Below are 21,967 nucleotides of genomic sequence, written 5' to 3' on the forward strand. Positions count from 1 at the left end.
TAAATGTCAATGGACTAGATGCTCCTATCAAAAGACATAAAGTGGCAGATTGGATAATAATATTCTGTCTACAAGAGACCCACTTTAGGGCAAAGGACACACGTAGATTGAAAGTGAAGGGATGGAAAAAGATATTTCATGCAAATGGAAATGACAAGAAAGCAGGGGTAACAATACTCATATCAGACAAAATAGACTTTAAAACAAAGACCATAAAGATAAAGATGGACACTATATAATGATAAAAGGATCAATATGAGAATAGGGTATTACAGTCATTGACATATAGCACCCACTATAGGAGCACCTAAATACATAAAACAAATACTAACAAGCATGAAGGGAGAAATTGATGGGAACACAAAAATAGTAGGAGACTTTAACAGCCCACTCACATCTATGGAGAGATGTTCTAGACAGAAAATCAGTAAGGCAACAGAGATCCTAAGTGACACAATGAAACAGTTAGACTTAATTAATATTTTCAGGACATTATATCAAAAAAAAGCACCCCACAATACATATTCTTTTCAAATGCATATGGAACGTTCTCTACTATAGATCACATACTAGGACAAAAAACAAGCCTCAAAAAATTTAAGAGGAGAGAAATTATTTCAAGCATCTTTTCTGACCACAGTGGCATGAAACTACAAATCAACCATAGAAAAAGAAATGAGGAAAAAAAAAGATTATTTAGAGACTAAACAACATGCTACTGAAAAACCAGTGGGTCAATGATGAAATTCAAAGAGGAAATTAAAAAATACCTTGAGGCAAATGACAATAAAAACACAACCAAACAAAAATCTGTGGGTTGCAGCAAAAGCAGTACTACGAGGGAAGTTCATAGTGATACAGGCCTTCTTCAAAAAGCAAGAAGAATCTCAAACAACCTAAACAACCACCTAAAAGAATTAAAAAAAAGAAGAACAAACAAAACCTAAAGTCAGTAGAAGGAAGGAAATGGTAAAGATCAAAGAGAAAATAAATAAAATAGAGATTTAAAAAAATAGAAAAAAATCAATAAAACCAAGAGCTGATTTTTTGAAAGGGTAAACAAAATCAACAAACCTCTGGCCAGCCTCACCAAGAAGAAAACAGAGAGAACCCAAATAAACAAAATAGGAAATGAAAGAGGAGAAATAACTAATAACACAGAAATACAACAACAAAAACCTGTAAGAGAATACTATGATCAATTTTATGCCAACAAATTTGACAACCTAGAAGAAATGGGCAAGTTTCTAGAAACACACAGTCCACCGAAACTAAACAAAGAAGAAATAGACTGATCACTAGAAGTGAAATAGAATTTGTCATTAAAAACAAAAAAACTCCCTGAAAACAAAAGTCCAGAACCAGATGGCTTCACTGGGGAAGAACTTACACCGTTCCTTCTCAAACTCTTCCAAAAGATTGAAGAAGAGGAAGTACTCCCAAAGTCATTCTATGAAGCCATCACCCTAATATCAAAACCAGGCAAAGACGCTACAAAAAAGAAAATCACAGGCAAATATCTTTGATGAACGTGTTGGGTTGGCCGAAACGTTCGTTCAGATTATTCCATAGAATGTTATGGAAAAACCTGAACGAATGTTTTGGCCAACCCAATAAATGCAAAAATTCTCAACAAAGTATTAGCAACAAAATCCAACATCACATAAAAAAGATCATACAGCACAGTCAAGTTGGATTCATCCCAGGGTCACAAGGATAGTTCAACCTATGCAAATCAATCAGTGTGACACATTACATCAACAAATGAAAAGACAAAAATCACCTGATTATCTCAATAGGTACAGGAAAAGCATTTGACAAAATTCAGTATTCATTCATGATAAAACCTCTTACCAAAGTGGGTATAGAGGGAACGTATCTCAACATAATAAAAGCTATTTATGACAAACCCACAGCCAACATAATACTCAGTGATGAAAAGCGGAAAGCCTTCATTCTGAAATCTGGAACATGATAAGGATGCCCACTCTCACTGCTTCTATTCAACACAGTATTACAAGTCCTAGACCCAGCAGTCAGGCAAGAAAAAGAAACAAAATGTATTCATTTTATTTATAGTGAGGTGGATGGACCTAGAGTCTGTCATACAGAGTGAAGTGTCAGAAAGAGAAAAACAGATACCATATGCTAACACATATATATAGAATCTAAAAAAAATAAAATGGTTCTGAAGAACCTAAGGGCAGGACAGGAATAAAGATGCAGACTTAGAGAATGGACTTGAGGACACGGGGAGAGGGAAGAGTAAGCTGGGACGAAGTGAGAGAGTGGCATGGACATATATACACTACCAAACGTAAAATAGAGAGCTAGTGGGAAGCAGCCGCATAGCACAGGGAGATCAGCTCAGTGCTTTGTGACCAGCTGGCAGGGTGGGATAGGGAGGGTGGGCAGGAGACGCAAGAGGGGGTAGATATGGGGATATATGTATATATATAGCTGATTCACTTTGTTATAAAACAGAAACTAACACACCATTGTAAAGCAATTATACTCCCATAAAGATGTTAAAAAAATAAAATGTAAAATTGTCAGTATATGCAGATGATGTGATACTATATATATAGAAAACCCTAAAGACTCCACACAGAAACTACTAGAACTGATAGACGAATTTAGCATGGTAGCAGGATACAAGATTAACATACAGAAATCTGTTGCATTTCTTTGCACTAACAATGAAATGTCAGAAAGAGTTTAGAGAGTTTAGGAGTTTAGAGAATTCCTCTCTGATGAAACTAGCCCACAGTTACTGACTGCACACAGATACTGACATTTAGAGGTTTTCCATTGAATTAGCCAGTTCCCCAATTCCCTGTGGCAAGATTTACTCTTCCAGAAACCCAGAGTTTCCAAAGAGCATTTTTATTTCGTCTAAGAGAGGGTAGTGTGTCAGTCAAACATAGAAGGGATGGTATAAAATGAAGTTTCAAAAAATAAGAAAATTACAAGTACTGTAGTCAAATTTTTTTTAAAACTCAGCAGAAATATTGGAACTTAAAGCTGAGGTTATTTCCCAGAATATAGAACCTAAAGAAAAAGGATTCAACATCAGGAGGAAAAAAACAAAAGTAGAAAATAAAGCATTTTTTTTAAATGAAGCATTTATTGACTCTACGAAAAGAAAAAAAAAGTGTACAAGAAAGAAAAAGGAAATGTAATCAAAGAACATGACTTCGCTCAGCTGTGGACAGTATTATGCATAATCATAATAATGTAGATTCTGAATATTGATTTGACCAAAATTGCATGGAAGAGTCCATACCATTGGAGAAATTCAGTGGATAACGTCTAAAGTTGATAGATAAGTGATAGCACAGAAGTATATTTTGGGCCATGGGGAGGGAAGTACCTGAAGGAGAATCTTGGCAAGTTGAAAGCTCTTGCTTTCAAGGTGGTGAGAGGTATGAACCACTGCTCTTCAATATAAGCTTTGTAGTATTTGATGTTTATATGGACTGCCTTCATATGAGAACAAATAATACATTTCAAAAAATCAGATACACTAATTTTAAAATGTCAGCATGATGGAGCCATTTAGTGTTCAAATAGCCACATGCATACAGTAGTCCCTGGAAAGCATTGTGGGATAAATAACGTTCATTGCAGTGGTCTTGCGTCATCAAGAAAATGTGTGATTCTGTTCTGCATGTTCTGCTCTAGAGAAACAGATACGATGGGGGTTCTTCTCCATCCAAATGCCGCATGCTTTAGTTGTTTGGGGAGAGTCCTGATGTGGAGTGTCCTAATCTCCCAAAGTGGGAGAAATGGTGTGTGTCCCCCTTCCTCATGTCCCAAGCAGCCTCACCCCGTGTCCAGGAGAATCTGGGCTGATTGGCCACAGACTGACTTGCTGCGGTCCAGAGCTCTGATAACCATGATCAAACACCCTCGGGTTTGCCAGACTCCTTCCTTTCCGCCAGGCGGGGCTGAGCCTCCCTCGGGTTCCCCATAAGCCCCTTGTCCTTGGATGGTTGCCTTGAAGTCATTTAGTGAAAGTCACTGGCCCCAGAGCAGGCTGTCCTGTGGCAGAAATTAACCTCCCCAGGCCCAGAGGCTGCAGTGGTGAGTGGGAGGGAGACAGGACAGAGAAGCAGCTGAGAGAGCAGAATTTAGCCTCTCCTCATAAAGTGTTTCCCCTACTGGTTCTGATACCACAGAGACTGCAGAGGATGCTTCGCTTGGCTGCTGCTTCCTGGTTTAACCTCAGTAAAGCGAGCCAGAGAGCCAAATAAAATGGCCCTGACCCAGCTGAGTCAGAGTTTGTTAACTGGTGGTTTGTGCTTTTTTCCTGGTGATCTTTCTGTTTTCAGGTACTGTATATGGGAGGGTTATAGCAAGATGTCCCAGGCTGGAATGAGGCTCTTTGTTTAAACCCTCATGTAGCAAAGACTGTTTCCCAGCGTGTTAAGCATCACAGACCAATTAATGCTGTATGTTAATCTTTTGATCTAGCAATAAAAGGGAATGGCTGGCTTTATTTTATCTCTTGCTACAAACCTTGATCAAAGCTGTAGAGGTTTTTTTTTTTTCCTCAATAGAATTTTGTGAATATTAAGGGCAGGCAGATACGTTTGAAGATACTGGGATTTGAAAGATAATAGTGAACCGGCCACTAAAGGGAGATCCTTTGAAATCTGGAGACAGAATATTGGATGTAGAGGATACCCCTGACTTAGTTCACAGATAGGTTATAAGGAATAGGTAATACAAAGAAAGGTCAGCCTTTTCCTCCTCCATCCTTTCCCCCTCCCCCCTCCTCTTCCTCTCTTTCCCCCTCTCCCTCTTCCTGCCTCTGTCACTAACCTGCCCTGTCTGCCCCCTCCCCTAACCCTACCAACTACAGAGGACTTAACTGTGTGCCTGGAACACAGTTCATTACCTAGAGAATTTAATAATTTTAATAAGATGTGTCTTTTAATAATTTAATAATAATATGTGCAACATCACATATCAAGAAACTGAGGCTTACAGCACTTAAGTTACTTGCCCAAAGCCACCCAACTGGGAGGTGGTGGAGTGGAGCTCGGAAACTAGGTAGCTTGACTCCAGGGCTCCTACTGTGTGCGTGGCTCATAGAGAGGCTCAGTTATGTCAGCCCTGAGCTGCTGCTGCTATCGATGTTGCAGAGAATGAACCACAGAATGATGAAGTGATTTGCTCAAGGTCGCACACTGGTCAGTGGCCATGGAGCTTATCCAGTTGTCTGATTCCGGGTCACCCCTCTCTCTGCAGTGCCAGGTTGCTCAATATATGAAGAGTTAGTGCTTTAACTTCTAGAAACCTATATCCTCCTAGGCAGGTTCCAGGTTCTGAATTCTCACATTGCTTGAATTGTTTGTAAGTTTGAAGTAGCACAGTTAAGCCCTGCCAGAAGCAATGGCAAGGAAACTATTTTAGGTTAATATCTGTTTCCTAAGGGATGGGAAAAAAAAAAACTGTGTCAATATTAGATTCAATGTATTTCTTCTTCCCTGATCCAAGTAATAAGCAAAAAACAAAACAGAACTAAAAAAAACCTTTATTCATCAGGCAAAATTTTAATTTCAAGCTACGGGGGGGTGGGGGAGGGGCACAGTGAATCAGTGGTTGCCCAGATGTGGCAGAAGTTCTCTCTCTCCTCAACAGTAGGACAAGAGCTCTCACCCAAGGTTAACTGGTTTCTCAGGGCTTGAGCGGGTCAGTTATCCATTTTATCAGTTAACCTCGGGTGAGAGGGACCACGGCTCTAGACCATCAGTGTGTGGAAAACGCCTTGGTGGTGGCCTCCCCATCCGTCTTCTCCGCTCGTGAAAACTACCTCAGACCTTGGCCCGAGCTGCCTGTCAGCACAGCTCTGCCACTCCACCGTCTGCAGGCCCTGGGCTGGGCCCATGAATCACCTGTTTTCGAAGAAAAAAGACATAAGACAGTCAGCCCACAACCGTCCTCATTTTCTCATTCCATCTTCGGAAAAGCCTATCTACATTCTGTTCCAGGTTCAGCTCAGCACGGTCTTCCCCTTTGCGTCTCACTCCACAGCCTTAAGCCAGGAACAGTCTCACCCTTCAGGAAAGTTCCTGCACACTGCTGCTGTCTTATCACCCTTACGGTCCTCTGCCTGGTATTGTAGGTGTGTGTGCTGCGTCATTGTCCCCACTGGAATGTAAGACTTTGAAGGTGAAGAGGGTCTTTCCTATCTTCATTTTCCTGACAACTCGTGGCGCAATGGTTTTTCTGTATTTGGGACTCAATTCATAGTGGTTTAACTGAATTTTCAGGCAGGTACATGCCATGTGGTAATGAGGGTTTGGAAAGACAAGGCTGACTACCTACATTCTTCTTCCTAATAACCATCTGGTTACTGACACGTTTTGTCAGAGATTCGTCCTTTTGTTTATGGCTTTAGTTTACTCCAAGAAAGGAAGAATGTCTAAGCTGGGGGTTGGCAGAATATGGCCTATGGGCTACATCCAGCCCTCTGCCTGTTCTCATCTGGCCAGTGAACCGAGATAGTTTCTACATTTCTAAATGTTTGGTGGGGGAAAGACAGGGGGAGGAAGAGTAATATTTTATGACAAAATAAGATTATATTAAGTTTAAAATGATATGAAATCAAAATGTCATTATCCACGAAGGAAGGTTTACTGGAATACAGCCCTAGCTGTTTGTCTACGTATTGTCTATGGCTCATTTGCACTAAAGCAGAAGATTTGAATAGTTAACACACAGATGATATGTCCCACAAAACCTAAAATATTTATTATCAGGCCCTTTATAGAAAAGGTGTGCCAGCCTGTGTTCTGAGTCATTCTCAGAAATGTCTGCCACCATGTGGAAGGGGGATCAGGTGCCCTTTTTGATTAAAGGGAGATGGGTTGAAGGCACAGGATGCCTGGAGGAAAAGAAATCTGGAGAAAGAAAAGGAAGAAAGGGGAGGCAGAGGCCACCTTGGAGATGCTCGATCCTCCTGGGGTTTGTATCCATGCGTGGCAAACATTCTACAAAAAGATTTCCATGTTTCTGAGGAGCACCTGGACTGTCACAGCCAGTGGACCTGCTGGAGGGGGAAACCTGGAGTGTTTTCCACAAGCATTTTCCTCTCCACTAAGAACTCTGCATAGTTCTTTGGAGAAATTGTGAACTAGAAAGGGTGAGAGTAGGAGATTATCATTCACTCCTGATCATTCCGTCTACCAGAGCTAACTAACATCTACAGTAAGATCTAAAGGGCTCTGTGTCCTTGTTGTCTTTGATTCAACAAACGTGTGTGTGTGTGTGTGTGTGTGTGTGTGTGTGTGTATGAAATCTCTTTGGAGTGTGTCTATCTGTGTGTCTCTTTGGGGAAAATCCATTCTGATTGAATGCCAATTAATTATCATGTATGTGGGGATCGTTAAACATTTAGAATTTTCAGAGAAAGATACATCAATTAGAACTTGGCTAAGATCAGCTCAGCCCCGTGGGGAGTGGGGATTACAGTTTTGTTTAGAAATCTGCTGCCACCATATATAAAATATATAAACAGTAAGACCTACTGTATAGCACAGAGAACTATACTCAATATCTTGTAATAACCTATAATGAAAAAAAAAATCTGCTGCCATTTTCATATGTTTCTCTAATTTTCTTATTACAGGGTAACGCCCTGTACTTCAAATCTGCCAGAAATGTTACAGTGAACATCCTCAACGAACAGACTAAAGTCCTAACTCAGCTGATAACAGGTAAGAAAAGAAAGAACTTAGCAGTGTCTGGTCCACGGTAAGCGCTCAAAAAACATACAATGGAAGGTGGAATGAAACACCACGTGATGTATCTAAAGAAGGGAAAGTCTGCTCGCACAATTTACAGTGTCGGAAAAGAGAACAAAGCATGTGTTCCCTGATGCTACTCAAGGGCAGAGTCTCATCCTATACACACATTTAACTTATGCAAATCTGATGATACTCGTTTAGGGGGTGGGGAAAAAGAATAAACTATTTTTCATGTAGCATGGCCCCTAAACACCAGCTGCTCAACCACAGGAAAGCTCTGTGCTCCAGTGCCAGAGGAAAAGCTGGCTGTGTCGTATTAACTGGAAGCGAGCACAGTATACACAGAACCATGCACATCGTACTTTATGGGTTGTAAAAGGGATTTGTAATGATAGTTTGAATCCATGCCATATTTGCCGAACGTGCTGACTTTGAACCTAGCTCAATTGCGAGATGCAGATGTACCCCGACTGAATATGTTTGTGTAGTTCCTTTTCATAGCGCAGATCTGCTCCTAACAGCCGTGGAAAACACCCAGTGGGGTTTAAGCTGCACAGTGCTGAAATTTAAACAAGAGTTGGTTATTCACCATAATGACTCTAATGATGAACATGGGCCTCATGGTCGTGGTAACACGCTGGGTGGTATGACCGGTGCCCCTCTGTAGGTTATGAGCAGCGGTAAATAGGAGCTGTCATGCACCTCCACGGCAGAAGGGGAAAGGGGGGCTATGTCTGAACGGCATTGTTACACTTGCAGGCAGAAGATGCCATTTGTTTGTCTTCAGGGCTGAAAGAAATGTATACAGATGGACATTTCGAGAAGCCAGTTGCCCAAATGTCCTGAAACATTACTGGCACTAAAACATCTGGAGCCCCACTAATCCCAATGCCACGGGGAGGCAGATGCCTTTGTGCCCAGAGTCTCGCTGGGGAAAGAGCCTCACTCTCCCGCCACCAGATGTGTACGTCTGGAGAGCCACAGCTGGTGGGTGACCTGGACTGGCTCCCACTGGAGGAACAGCTGTGGCAGAGCCCGTAATCCATAAAATTGCTCTTCCAGCGCGCGCCCAGCTCAGCGGCCTCACTGCTCTAACATGTGGCCCGCAGTCACGATGCTAAATAATTAAATAAACAGCTTCAGTAAGCAATGATTTAAGCAGTGTGCGTGAAAATTGCCTCCAGGAGGGAAATAAATCCGACCTCCAGCTCCCAGATTCCCGCGTTCAAAAGGGACCTATTTAGCCTGATCATTTGATCATTTGCCATCTATTTGCAGTGGGAGATTTGGCTGACTTGAGAGATTTTGTTTTGATAAAGCTGGAACCGGACGAATGACTGTTACTCAGGAAAAGAGTCTTTCTGTCCCCCTCCTTCTCCCCCCACCTCCTCCTTTTGCTTCTCTCTTCCGACTCACCCTTTTCTCCTCCTTCACCCCCTCTTCCTTCCCCCTCTCTCCATCTCCCTTTGTCTCCCTCTGCCTCCCCCTTCTCTCTCGCCTCTTTCCTCTTTCTCTCTCTCTTCCTCTTCTGTTGTTCTCTCCTCTCTACTGCCTCTCTGTTTCCCCATCTTCTTTCTGTCTCCCCTGACCAGGGCAGGCCCCTGGAGCTGAGACCCCATCCCTACCTCTTAAAGTAAGGCACAAGGTAGCTAATATTAAACGAGATGGGCAGAAAGCCATCCTAACACCAGCCGGCAGCAACCTTTCAAGATGCCTTCTAGAGAGGATAGTACGTACGTTCAAACAGAATTCCCAGTACATACACCCATGCACGATCACCCCTAAAGTTTCCCTTCAGGGTTCTCCTTTTACATTGATGCACGTGGTGGAAAGCACAGAGCAGTTCCAGGAGAAAGTATCCTCAGGCCCGGTACACTTAGTGGTGGACTTACCTGACAGCAAATCATTTTGCCTAAGCGACCGGGTTTACTATGGCAGTCCTGAGGATTCAAGAGTTCTCCTGCTTATTACCTAGTGATCATGTCTCAAAAGCCCAGAAGAAATTCCAGTGTTAGCGATTCAGGTAATCTTTTCACGGGAAACAATGTTTTAAATGATGGTTAAATTCCCAGGCCAGGCGACACAGGCATACCTGACTCATGCTGCTGCTGATTTACTATCATCTCAGTAGTAGGTCCAAACAGGGAACCCTCTGACCTGCAAGGAGGAAAGTTGTAGAAGTCTTACACGACATCTAGCCAGAGTGGGGAAAGTCCCCAGGATCAAGGGAGTTGAGGAAAGAAATTAGACTGCACGGCCCCCAGGTCCTTCTAGCTCCCAGATTCATGGCATTGGCAGGCCTGGGAGATGGCCAGTGCATCCTGATGGAGATTAGATAAGGAGGTGCTTCACACGTACACTACTGTGCACAGAAAGGGATTAATTGAAGATTAGTTTCAGGTTACAAATAACGATCTTTTCCATCCTGGAGAGGAAGTTAGCTCACCAAGAGACCTCCTGAGCAAACGCAGGTCTCCAGCTCCATTTACATTTCTTTGTAGAATCTTTTTTTTAAAGATTTCATCATGTCCAAGGAGCTTTGGCAGCCCCAGGTGAAATCAACAAAAGGACAAGCCATCTGCACCATGGAGCCAGCAGTTGCTCTGTGGGGTTTTGGCTAAAACTACCAACTACTGAGCTTTATATACCCAAATGGTTCCGTCGCTGGTAAAGTCCATGTTGTATTCCCAGAAGCCTTGAAAAGCAAGATAACTTAATGGTGTCTTGTGTCCTCTGATGGCTGCAGTCTCTTCAGTACACGCTCCTGTATCTCACACACCATTCGTAAGTTCAGAGTAAACTTAGTTTACACACAGACCAGTGTTCTTGATGCCTCAGGGGTGTGTCTCATGGTATTGCCCAAGTCCATGAAAGCAAAGTCCAAGCATTTGTGTCCACAAGTCATACCGCCATATCTGACTAGATCCAGAGTGGGCACATTGTGCTCACCCCATGGCCATCCTGAGATCATTCATTCATTCCCTCATTCGTTCATTCATTCATTAGCACTAGACCTCCTGATCTCCAGTCTCCCCCCTAAAAAGAAAAGGTAACAACCTCAAAGCATTGCCAAGTAATACAGATTTTACTGAAGGTTTCTTGTGACCAAGAAGACAGCTACATCTTAGCCCTCCCTAAGCAACGTAATCCCAAGCCCTCACTGCACCTGTCTCTTCTTTCAGGATTTCTCTCTTCCTTGTCTCCAGCTTCCTAATCCCTTTCATCCTCCAAAAGTTCCTCTCCTAATTGCCCCAGCATCCTTTTCCTTTCTAGACAAATAAACATCCCTTTTCTGCTATGGAATGATTCCTAGGGCACAGTTCCAGATGCAGGTCTGCCATTAGCTCGCTGGGTGACCTTGAGGGAGCCCTTGGCTTTGCTTTCACTTGTTCTCACGTACAGCGTGAAGGCAGTCAAAGAAGACAATGTCCAGGTCCCCCACCATTTGGAAATGTGTGCTCTGTCTGCTGTTTCCATCCCCCACTCATTAAAGAGCCTTTCCAGTGTGCTTCTTTTTGTCAGAGGACCAGTGTGGATGTACTGGCAAGAGATCAGTTTTGCTGAATTGACATGATGATGCGAATGAGGGAAGTTCACTCAGAGATGGTCACCATTTGTTCGTTTCAATGTGTTGTGACCATTACATTAGAAAAATGGCGATGGTTATGATCCCAATGGCGATGATAATCACAAGATCAGTCCCCTACATGTCACAACTCTTTTCTGCCTACAAATTTCTCTTTATGAACACAGTATAATTCAGTCCTTTTAACCTTTCTATGCGATAGATAGAATCGATGGTAGTAGCACAGTTTTGCAGATGCAGAAAATGAGGTTCAGAAAGATCAAATGATTTGCCCAAAGTCACATTACCAGAAAATGAGAGAGTTGGGACATAATTTTTGTCTTCTGATTCTTAGTGTGATAGCCTTGCCAAAGAGGAAAGCGGCCCCAGACATCCAGGGGCTGGCCGGGCTCTAGCAGCCAAGCGTTGGTGTTCTGTGTGGACATAAATAATTTCACAGAACATCAACACCAGACAAGGCCACTCATGGCCATGAAGGATGGAGAAAAAGCAAAAAGCAAACACCACCCTGATCATGTCTGAACATAGATGAAAAATAGAAACTTTTATCCAAACCACAGGAATCACCAGACTTCCCCCTCTCCCCCTATAATATGAATGACTACTGTTTGTTTATCCATTACAGTTTGGCGTTGCTCTGGTCTTCCCTACTCTAGATAAGATTTACTAAGATGCTAATCGTAAAATTACTCCCAGTACCTGACAGCATGTAATCCAGAATGAAACCTTGCTTCCTTAAACCCTGCCTCCGAATAACCTATTATAAGGCCAGATCCTGTAATAAGTTCTTTCTTCTTATTGAGAAGCCCTATGGTTCCCCACGGGTGTGTGTTCTCTCTCACGGCAATGAGTTGAAAACCCAACTTGTTCAACTCCAAGTGTGTTCCTAGTGATCTTTGCCTAGAAGGCACTGAGGGCCCTTTCACTACTACTTTTTACTAATAAGTGACACTGCCTTGAAAAATAACTAGAAGGAAACAAAAATGCTATACAGTCGGCCCTCCATATCCACGAGTTCACATTCCTGTATTCAACCAACTACAGGTAGAAACATATGGGGGAAAAAATTCCAGAAAGATCCAAAAAGCAAAACTTGAATTTGTCCCATGCTGGCAACTGTTTACATAGTATTTATATTGTATTTGCAACTATTTACACAGCATACATTGTATTAGGTATCATAAGTAATTAGATAATTTAAAGTATACAGGAGGGGCTTCCCTGGTGGCGCAGTGGTTAAGAATCCACCTGCCAATGCAGGGGACACGGGTTCGAGCCCTGGTCCAGGAAGATCCCACATGCTGCGGAGCAGCTAAGCCCGTGTGCCACAACTACTGAGCCTGCACTCTAGACCCTGCGAGCCACAACTACTGAGCCTGAGTGTCACAACTACTGAAGCCCAAGCGCCTAGAGCCCGTGCTCCGCAACAAGAGAAGCCACCACAATGAGAAACCTGCACACCGCAGCGAAGAGTAGCCCCCGCTCGCCGCAACTAGAGACAGCCCGTGCGCATCAACAAGGACCCAGTGCAGCCAAAAATAAATAAATAAATAAATTAAATTTATAAAAATAAATAAAGTATACAGGAGAATATGCATAAATTATATGCGAGTATCACACCGTTTTATGTAAGGGACTTGAACATCCATGGATTTCGATATCCGAGGGGTATCCTGGACCTAATCCCCCACAGATACTGAGGGACAGTTATATCAGAATCTCCTGGGCAGTTTTGGAAAAAATATAAGCTTTCTGGACTCTACCCTCAAATATTTTTCTATGTGAATTTCCAGTCCAAAAGATAAATTCCTTTTTGATCTCGGCTATTGTCATTGAGAATGATGACACCCCCAGGTTATTCTGATGCACTTCTGTGGTCTAGCTTTTTGGAGCCTTCTGAACTTCAGGTATTTAGGTAGCTCTATGTTGTTGTTGTTGTTGTTTTAAGAATTCTAACACTAACCTGTTCTACTTTTTCCATAATACCTAAAGCTCTCTGCAGTTTTCTGGTTGATTTATTAACACATGTTTAAATGTCTGTCTGTCTGTCTCTATCAGCAGGTAAGTGCTAAGGGATCAGGGACTTTGTCTTCCTTTTGCCGCTACTATAGCCTCAGCTTCAAGAAGAGTATCTGTTGTGATATGATAAAACCTCTAAAATTTATTTTTTATTGAATGAAATTCTATCATGAAAGATTCAGTAACTTTCAAGGCAATTAATAACAAGATATTATAGCCTCTTCTGTCAAGAAATGACTTATATACTTGTCTGGTGTCAAATGCAGCCAGCGGGTCAAGGGTAGAAAGAGTGAGGCAGATTTCAGCTGAATTTAAAGGTGCCCTTTCCAACAGTAGGGCTGGCCAAAGATATGCCGGTCCTTCAAGAGGTGGTGAGTATTTTGTGCTTTCATAAACGCAAGCCAAAATCTACAAGTATTTGAAAGTAATTTGCTGGTTAGCTGAGGGAAATCTCACTCAAGCATTAGTTTGGAGGAAGGACAGAATGGTTTTTAAAATCCTAGCTGGAGAGCGTATGATTAAAAGTAATTGACAAGACATGGCTAGAGTCATGCGGCTAATTGTCACAGCTAGCTTCTGAAAACCAATCCATTTACATTAAAGTCCAATACAATCTTGTCAGATGTATCTGTTCTGCGAAAAGCTCTTTATAATGGAATGCAACGGAACTAACGTATTCCCTCTCTCCCCCTTCTAGGGCCAAAAGCTGTAGAAGCTTATGGCAACAAGTTCGAGGTAAAGACAGTTTCTGGAAAATTGCTCTTCTCTGCAGATAGCAATGAAGTGGTAGTAGGAGCTGAGAGGTTAAGAGTTTTAGGTAAGTAAACTTCAGTCATTGAACTGGTTTAATGCTACTGTGTACATTTTCGAGGAAAAGTTAAATGGTGTCTATAAGAGTGATTTTGGCTAATTACCTGTAAAGGTAATTTTACTCTCTCAAAGCAAGGATGATGAACCTCCCAGGCCCCACCTTAAAAGTTTCTCAAATCGTGAGTCTTTGTGGCACGTCCGCCATCATCAAGCTTCAGGTGGCGATGTGTGCTCATACCAAGAAATGTACTAATCCTCACAGGTTGGCAGTCCTGCAGTAAGCAGTCAAGACTTGTATACGTTGTTACAGTGATTACTAAACCTGGCTGTAAATTAAGAATCATGTAGGGAACTTCTGAAAAGTTCAGGTTCACGGATCCAAGCATGACTTAACTGAATTAGAAGTTCTTTTGTAAGGACCCAAGGATTTATTTGTAAAAACAGGAATTTCTCTGTTGCTTCCACTATTGGAATCATTGAATTTGGCTGGACACCGAAATGGTCTAGCAGGGTGGTTTAAGAGTTCTGGTACTGGAGCTAACTTAGCTTTTCATCCGGCTCTGTCACCTACTAGCTGTGTGATTTTAGACAAATTACCAACATCACTGAACCAGTTTCCTTTTCTGCTCGATTGGGCTAAGAACACCTACCTCCTCTAGTTCTCCCTAGGGCTCAATCAGATTGTGTTAGGTCATGTTATACACACTTATCACAGTGCCGAGCACAAAACAGTACTCATTCAGTGCTGCTGCTGTTAATACTCATGCTACTATTAATACTAATCCTGCTTTTCCTTCTCTTGCTCTCTATGAGTACCAGTTAAAAGCTCAGACTCTGGAATTAACCCACTATATTTTTAATGCTATCTCTGTCCTTTAATAGCTGTGTGACCTAAAGCAAGTTAGCTAACCTCTCTACATCTGTGTTTTGCTCATCTATAAAATGGGGGTAATAGAAGTATCTACCTTCTGAGACTGGAAGGATTGAATGAAATAATCTATGGAAAGTGGTTCGTAAGTTGGCTAAAAATAGGAAGTGTTCACTAAGTGCTAGATGTTATTAACTTAAATTATTATGTTATTTGTACTTGAACTTATTATTTGCTGTGTACATTATTAGTTGCACCCTGCATCTTCTTTCTTCTCTATTAGTGCTGTCTTCCTTCTGTTCATCACCTCCACCCTCAGTCCATCAGCTTGTCTGGCCTGTCTGTCTGTCTCTCTATCTGATATAATACACATTCATATCTAACTTTCTTGCTAGATGACTCCTAAGTTTCCATCCCCAGGCCTGGCATCTTCCCTGAGTTCTAGGTCTTGCTTTTCATCTAGCTGTTCCACCAGCCTCTCATACTTAGTGGATCTTGAGTGCCTAACATAATAACACACGTGAACATGCACGCACACGCACACACCCCGCACACACACTCACCCTCTACTGTCCCACCTGTATTTACCCCTGACTCCCCTATCACTCTTACTGGCCCCATTATGCTTTCCTCTGTCAGTGTCAAAACGTCAGCATCGTTCTGACCGGCATCAGGCTCAGCACAGTCAGAAGATGGCAGTGGCCATCCTGACAGAGCTCAATGGCATGGGAGGGCCGGGTGCAGAGGCAGCGAGCCAGGGGCGGTCTAATCGCTGGTCAGGTGCTCACTGGGATGGAACAATTCCTTTGTCTTTCAGGGCCTTGCTTTTTCCTATCTGTAAAATGAGAGCTGTCTAGAGCAGAAGTTTCAAACAATTTTTTAAAACTTAGCAACAGAAACTTTTACAAATAAAATTTCATACCAAACCCCAATCAATAAAATGTATAAAAGAACAGCACTGGGCTTCCCTGGTGGCGCAGCGGTTGAGAGTCCGCCTGCCGATGCAGGGGACACGGGTTCGTGCCCCGGTCCAGGAAGATCCCACATGCCATGGAGCAGCTGGGCCCGTGAGCCATGGCCGCTGAGCCTGCGCATCCGGAGCCTGTGCTCCGCAACGGGAGAGGCCACAACAGTGAGAGGCCCGCGTACCGAAAAAGAAAAAAAAAAAAAAAAGAACAGCACTGCTCTGGGTTGTGGATGGGGATTTTAAGGCATAAAGGTTAAGCTGTATAGCTTCTTTCTCCCCGCCCCCCACTCTGTCCTTGGGAGACCTCTTAGAACTTATTTTTAAAACCCCTTAAGTAGATAGTCTTTAAAAGAAAAAAAGGTAAAGTCTACTGACCACTTGCCATGATCCAAGTAGGATGCTTTAGGTGCATTATTGCATTTAGACCTCACCAACACCTTGTGAGGCAGGCACTGTTTTTACCATCCCCATTTTACAGATGACGGAACTGAGCTATGGGGAGGGGTGAGCCATGGTAAAGGGTGAGAGCCAGGATTCCCAGCCAGGTATTTGAATATAGACTGCTTCACATTAAAGCACTATACTTTGCTGCCTCCTCAAATTGGTCCCATTTTTAGATGAGTACACTAAGGCTTGAAAAGGTGAAGAAACTTGCCAAGATCAAGTACCAGTAAGTGGTGGGACTGATGTTCAAATCCTTGCCTGTGGGCTCCACCCTCCGTGCACATGGCTACACATAAATGTAGTTCTAAGACCTTTGCCAACTCTCACAATGAATGTTTTTCTCTATTATTCGTAGAAATGGCACTTTCTATGTTAGTTCTAAGTTTTGGGGGGAAAAAATGCAGAAACGTTAAGCTATCCTCTTAGTCAAGAGTCTTTTGCTCTACCAGTTCTAAAATAACTGCCCAGGGGAAAAAGTGATGGTACCTCATGCCGAGATCATTTTGTACAAATGGTGTTTGGCACTTCCCATCAGTCTTTGGGGCTTCGTGAGTCACCTCACTGCTTTACAATCTGACTTTGCAAAGATACAGATATTTTACATGTCCAAACACTGTGGTTTCATCCCAGTGTACAAAACTCTATGATGGTATCAGTTAAGAACTTCCCCCCCTCCCCTATCGTGACAAAAACTAAGGATTGGAAGACGATTGTAGCATTTGGTCACTTGAAGGCAGGTGGGTAATTTTGCTGCTGTTGTTTCTTGTGCTTGTGACATTTCACTTACAGAATGATTTAGGATAAAATCTGTCTCTATCCATCATCAGAAGCATTTGCTTTTTTGTGTAAAAATGTAGAAAGGAAGCATCATAATAAATACCACTGCTGCTACCGATGCTGAAAAGAAGAGGAAATGACCACCCCACAAATCTCACATCAACCTACTCAGTGAAATGAGCCTAGTGTGTTGCAGAAATGAGCTTCCTGTCATCTGGGATTCAGCCATATGGTGTCGAAGGAGAAGTTTAGGCAATTTCATTTTCAGCTTAATGAGAAGTTTGTCTTTTTGAGTCATCAGACTGCTCAAACTCTTGTGAGGTTGGAATCTGGTTGCATATTTCGTGGTGGAATCTAACATAGCTGGGTTTGAATCTTTGCTCAAGCATTTACAATCTGAGTGACCCTATCCAAGTCTATTTTTCTCTTTAAGCTTTAGTTTCTACACGTATAAAACAAAGAGAGAGGAATACAATAAAGAGTGGAAGTAAGAATGAATGAAAACAGGAAGAAACATCTGTCAAATAAATCAGTAATGTTAGTTGATAGCTGAGTAAGAACATGCAGTAGAAGATAATAATAACCCTAAGGAGATAATGTCTCTTGGAAACAGTTGCTTAACCCATGGGATCAGAACAATTGTTTATACTCCTCTCTGGATAACCACACCCACCTATTCAGTTTTCAGGATAATGACTACCTTGGGCACACTCCAAGGACACTGAATAGTCTGGCTAAAGGACTAGTAGCCATACCTCATAAAAACAGTTCGATTATCTGGAAACTTTTATCCTGGAAAAGATACGGAGGAATCATGTAGGCAGACAGCAGTTGCTGACGTTTCATAATGCACATGTTTCCTGGGGTAAAAAGAGCAGGCAAGAGCTGTGTAGTTGAGTGGTCGAGAGAACAGGTTTAATCTCGGTTTCTGTCATTCCTCAGCCAGTGCCTTGGGATATGTCACTTTCCCTTTCTAGGCTTCCTTCTACTCTGTGACATGGTGTAATAATGCCTGACTCTCTCAGGAGTTCGGAGAAGTAGATGGTACAGTATATGTACCGATTATCAGCACAGTGATTGGTACAAGGTCAGCACTCTACGTGCTGACTGTTGTGTCAGTGATGGTTTTCGCTGTTCCACTTGGACTTCAGGGAACCCATCAAGTTCTAAAATTGTACCTAGCCCTCGTATGTTCATAGAAGAAGGTACTCAGAGATTGGCTTAGGACTTGTAGGAGTGTTCAGATATCAGTTAAGTTTGGACTGGTAGATTTCCTGAACACAGCTAGGGTCAGAAGAGAAAATACCTTTTGAAGATAGGGATTGAAGGCCTGGGTTGAATTCCCAAAATTGTAGGGTCTTTCCTTCCACTCAAAGACAGTGGTTCTCAGAGCATGGTCCTTAAATTAGGAGCATCAGCTATGGTCTACTTGTTCGACATGCAAATTCTCAAGCTCCACCCTAGACCTATTGATCAGAAACTCAGGAGTAGGGCCAGTAAGCTGTAGGTGATTCTGATGTAGGCTAAAGCAGGGGTCTCCAACCCCCGGGCTGCGGACCTCTAGCAGTCCGCAGCCTATTAGGAACCAGGCTGTAGAGCAGGAAGTGAGCGGCGGGCAAGTGAGCCAAGCTTCATCTGCCGCGCCCCATCGCTCGCATTACCCCCTGAACTATCGCCCCCCTCCCCAGTCCGTGGAAAATTGTCTTCCATGAAACCGGTTCCTGGTGCCAAAAAGGTTGGGGACCGCTAGGCTAAAGAACACTGACCTAAGACAGTCACAGCTCAATCATTTTGCCACCACTTTGCTGGTAGCTCTCATTTGAGTTCAGGTTCAGCTTGTTCCACTTTGCTCCAGAAAAGCTACAATATAAATAGAGCAAACACACACTGAGGGCTTATTCTGTGCAAGATGCCGGTCACTTGCCATGAGTAAATGCATTGGATCCACAGCACAATCTTAGAGGAACCTGGCTCATCACCTTGATTTATAGAGGGGCAAACTGGGGCACAGAGTGCTGTGAACTTTGTCCTCAGTTCCGCAGAGGGACACTGGCAGAGTCAGGATCTGAATCCAGGCGGTCTTACCCACTGTGCCTGATGACCTCTGTCACAGTGAGCTTCAACTTCCCTGAACTCCATAGCACGTTGCGTCATACTGAGCGGCGAAGAGAACTGGACCACAGTTGTCCACTTATTCCCCTCGTTTCTGGCTTCTAGAGACGCCGCTCTTCCCACAGTTTTCCCACATCTGTAACTGTTCCTCCACTTCCTTCGCTACCTCTTCTTTCACTTACTCAGGGACGTGGATTCACTCCCGGCACCACATATGGACTTGCCCCTGGGTCAGTCCTTAGTTTTCTTTTTTCACGTTTCTATGGAAAATCCCATACTTACTTACAGTTTCAATAGTTGCCCTTTTCAGGTGACCCTCAAATCTGTATTTGCCTTGAACGGTCTTCTCATTTGTAGTTCCACATTTCCAAAAACCTGGACTTTTCTGCATGGATGTCTCTCCATCACTTTCACTTCATCACTTGCAGCTGAACTTACCAATCGCCCTGTCACACTCCCCACCTCTCCAGCACCTACTTCCCTAACTCTCCACACGGGGCCTCCATGCCCCTAGGCTTCAGGGCCTTGCTTTCATTCAGGTACCAGGCCCTGTCTTTCTTCCCATGGGCATCAATGTCTTTGTCAACCTTAGGTTTTCCATATTACAAAGGTATCTATTTAGGTCTTACACAAGAGAATTTAAGTTTATAGCCAAGCCCGTTCATTTAATAACCAAAAAGGTGTAAAATTAGCATGCAGGATGAGGCATGGTATAGTTTAACTTTAATTACAGAACAAAGGTATTAAGTACCAGTCAGCAGTGGCCTTTAAAAAGCAGCAAACGTAGGCAACATAAAAGCCAGTGCATCTAAGAGGCATCTTCATGGAGACGCCAGGGAAAACATAATTTTGATCTTCATTAGTGACCAGTTTCATTGAACAATGAATTGGACATTATAGCCCCTATAAACAAAGCATAATTATAAAATGTTATTCTGATTGTTAATTAGGTCTCTTTATACTCTAGATTAGTTTTTTAAAATATGTCCTCTAGATGCCACTTGATGTTAATTATCCAAGTTACATTACTATCAATTGAAAAACATTTTAAATTAAATCTAAAGCCATTTAAATTAACATAAGATTTATAGAAATTTAAATGTGGTCTGATGCATTTAGCCTTTTGAATTAGTTTTTGATGAAACCCTGTACTGCAGCCTGGTAATTGATAATTATGATGAAAAGAGTAGGGTGTTCTTAGTAGTGTTTATTCATTAAATATATGTGTGTGTGTGTGTGTGTATACACACACACACACACAAATGCACATGTACATTTATATATAAGATATCTTTACTGTTATTGGAGTCATGGAGATATAGAGATGAAGTGGTTAATGTTCCTACTCTTTCAGGGAGGTATCTTATCAGGGAGATGAAACACACATGCCAATATGTGAGAGCCCAAGCAGAAAACAAGCTTCTTAGAAGGATAGAAGCAAAGGGACTCCAGAATTACAGATTCTAGATGTAGTAGGGTGGTATCCCAGAGAGAATTTTGAAAGCTTTGTAAATGAAGGGAGTATTTGAACTAGGTCTTGAGTATGGATTGGAGGAAAAAAACACATGAGAGTGCTTTCTTGGCAAATGGAATAGCATTTGTTTATCTGTCAGGACTCATTTGGTTGTGATTTCTGTGAATCCAACTCAAAGCCAGAGGCGGGGAGATTTATTGCCTTGTGTGGTAGAAAAGTTCAGTGGTAGCCAGCTTCAGGCTAGATTCAGTGGCTCGAATAACGTGACCAAAATTCAGTCTCTGTCTTTCTCTTACCATCTCTTAGCTCTGTTTTCCAGTCTTGTATTTGGTCATCACCTCTGCTGGTGAACAGGAGGAGGGCTTACCTTCCGAATATAAATCCAACAAAGTCCTTGTTTTTACTCTGACTGGACTGACTTGGGCCATATGCCCATCCTTGAATGAGTCATCATGACCTGGATGATGGAATCTGCTGGTTAGCATGGCCTGGTTCATATTCCACTGCTGGAGCTACGGTGGGAAATGCCGGGGAGTGAGACAAAGAAGGGGTCAGTTCTCAAAAGGAAAACTGAGGTGGTGTTACTGGGAGGGGGACTGGGTGCTGGGCAAAGAAAAATAGCAGATATTCATGATATTTTTATTATAATAATCAAAGGCACCATCATGAAAACTCATGACTGTTGTACATGCAACAGTGGAACCCAGGCATTACGAAGGGTGTCCATGGAAGATACTCTGTGAGCTCTGTCCCCCTTGCTTGCTTAGCCCCAGATACCCTGGCTTCCTTGCTTCATCCCCAAGCATGTTTTCACCACCCATCGTTAGTACTTACGCTTCCCTCTGCATGGAATCCTCTTTCACAGTCTATGCATAAAGGGTCTCTTTCTTTATGGCTTAAATATCACTTCATCAAAGAGGTATTCTTAGATTCCCTTAAAAAAATAGCATGTTCCTGCTATCAAGTCTATACCAGGCGTTGGCAGAGTATGGCCTGTGGGCCAAATCACACCACTACCACTGCTTGGTTTTGTAAATAATGTTGTACTGGAACACAGCCAGGCTCACGTGTATTGTCTGTGGTTGCTTTCACACTACAACAGCAGAGTTTAGTAGTTGAGACAGATCATGTGGCCCACAAAGCCTAAAATATT

The 21,967-nt window shown here is 42.6% G+C and overlaps 1 protein-coding gene across 2 annotated transcripts in view; it reads left to right on the plus strand.

Moving 5' to 3' along the window:
- The window catches only part of SGCD (sarcoglycan delta), a 414,044-nt gene that overhangs the window by 253,640 nt on the left and 138,437 nt on the right, over positions 1–21,967 (plus strand). For both annotated transcript variants that reach the window (XM_067732381.1, XM_067732382.1), the window contains exons 4-5: positions 7,640–7,727; positions 14,060–14,179. In XM_067732381.1, the coding sequence (XP_067588482.1) occupies positions 7,640–7,727; positions 14,060–14,179 (208 nt within the window). The remainder of the gene's footprint in view (positions 1–7,639; positions 7,728–14,059; positions 14,180–21,967) is intronic.

This window comes from Pseudorca crassidens, chromosome 3, assembly GCF_039906515.1.
Source record: "Pseudorca crassidens isolate mPseCra1 chromosome 3, mPseCra1.hap1, whole genome shotgun sequence".
NCBI classification, from domain to species: Eukaryota; Metazoa; Chordata; class Mammalia; order Artiodactyla; family Delphinidae; genus Pseudorca; species Pseudorca crassidens.